This window comes from Monosiga brevicollis, genomic scaffold (assembly GCF_000002865.3).
Source record: "Monosiga brevicollis MX1 MONBRscaffold_39 genomic scaffold, whole genome shotgun sequence".
NCBI classification, from domain to species: Eukaryota; class Choanoflagellata; order Craspedida; family Salpingoecidae; genus Monosiga; species Monosiga brevicollis.
The window spans coordinates 344,211-345,191 of record NW_001865076.1 but is presented as its reverse complement, the minus strand read 5'-3'; the positions used below and the strand labels follow the sequence as shown (position 1 = coordinate 345,191).

The following is a 981-nucleotide window of genomic DNA, read 5'->3' as shown; positions in this document are numbered from 1 at the left end:
CTTTGTATGATGCCTTTGTCTTCTGTGGTCGGTTGTTTTCTCAATCCGACGTTGTGTCTCGTTGGATGTGAGCGTGCCGTGGTGTTCATTGTGTTTGTGCTGTGATGGCTTGTAGTTGTGATGTGTGACTCCCTTTTTATGTGTCCTGTGTTTAAGATGGCCGTATCTCTGGTTATACTTGGTCGTTTTGTACGATTTTTGTTTCTATGTGCAGGATTCTTCGCGCTTGAACTTCTTGGCATGATAAAAGCCAGTGAATGTAACTTGTTCTCTTGGGGTGTTCTGCGTGCCGTCGTGATTTTGATGTCGGGGTTGCACAGCTTTGCTTTCAGCTCTGAGGTTCAAACACCTAATTTATTATTATTGCTTTTATGTGCCTTCTTTTTCTCACAACATTGTCTCGCTTTCTGCCCTTGTTGATGCTGGTTTTGTCGTGTCCTTGTCTGACTCGCCTACATTTTTGTTGAGTGATGCTGATGTCACTTGGTCTGCACCACGTGATGCAGCCAGTGGTGGCTTGTTTTTCTTTTCCTTTCTCCCAGCTCACCACCTGCACCACCAGCACCACCACCAGCAACAACAGCATGCCCATGTTGTGTCTGCTTCGCAGATGCATCGTCTTCTTGGCCACCCGCCGCGCGAGGTTTTGCGCTCCATGCTGCAGCAAGTTGAAGACACCTCGGACGTCAAGGCCATCCTCAACTGCAACGATTGCAACCTCTTCAAAGCTAAGCGCCTTGCTCTGGCTGGCTTCGATCGCGACCGCACGCCCCGCATGCCTGGTGAACTGGTCGCTTCTGACATGTTTGGCCCGCTTCGCTCCCCTAGTATCAAAGGAGCGAGGTACATCATTGCCTATCGAGATGTGGCGACGGGCTTTCTCTGGCTCGACCCTGTCTGTCGCAAGGACGATCTGGCTGAGAGCTTTGCTCGCCTGATTCGCGACTCGCCCATCCCCATTCGCATTGATGAAGCCGACAG

The 981-nt window shown here is 50.7% G+C and overlaps 1 protein-coding gene across 1 annotated transcript in view; it reads left to right on the top strand.

Moving 5' to 3' along the window:
- The window catches only part of MONBRDRAFT_12474 (uncharacterized protein), a gene marked incomplete at both ends in the record, with an annotated part of 2,043 nt that overhangs the window by 372 nt on the left and 690 nt on the right, over window positions 1–981 (top strand). Inside the window, one exon of the mRNA XM_001750330.1 lies at window positions 543–782. Coding sequence (XP_001750382.1) covers window positions 543–782 — 240 coding nt within the window. The remainder of the gene's footprint in view (window positions 1–542; window positions 783–981) is intronic.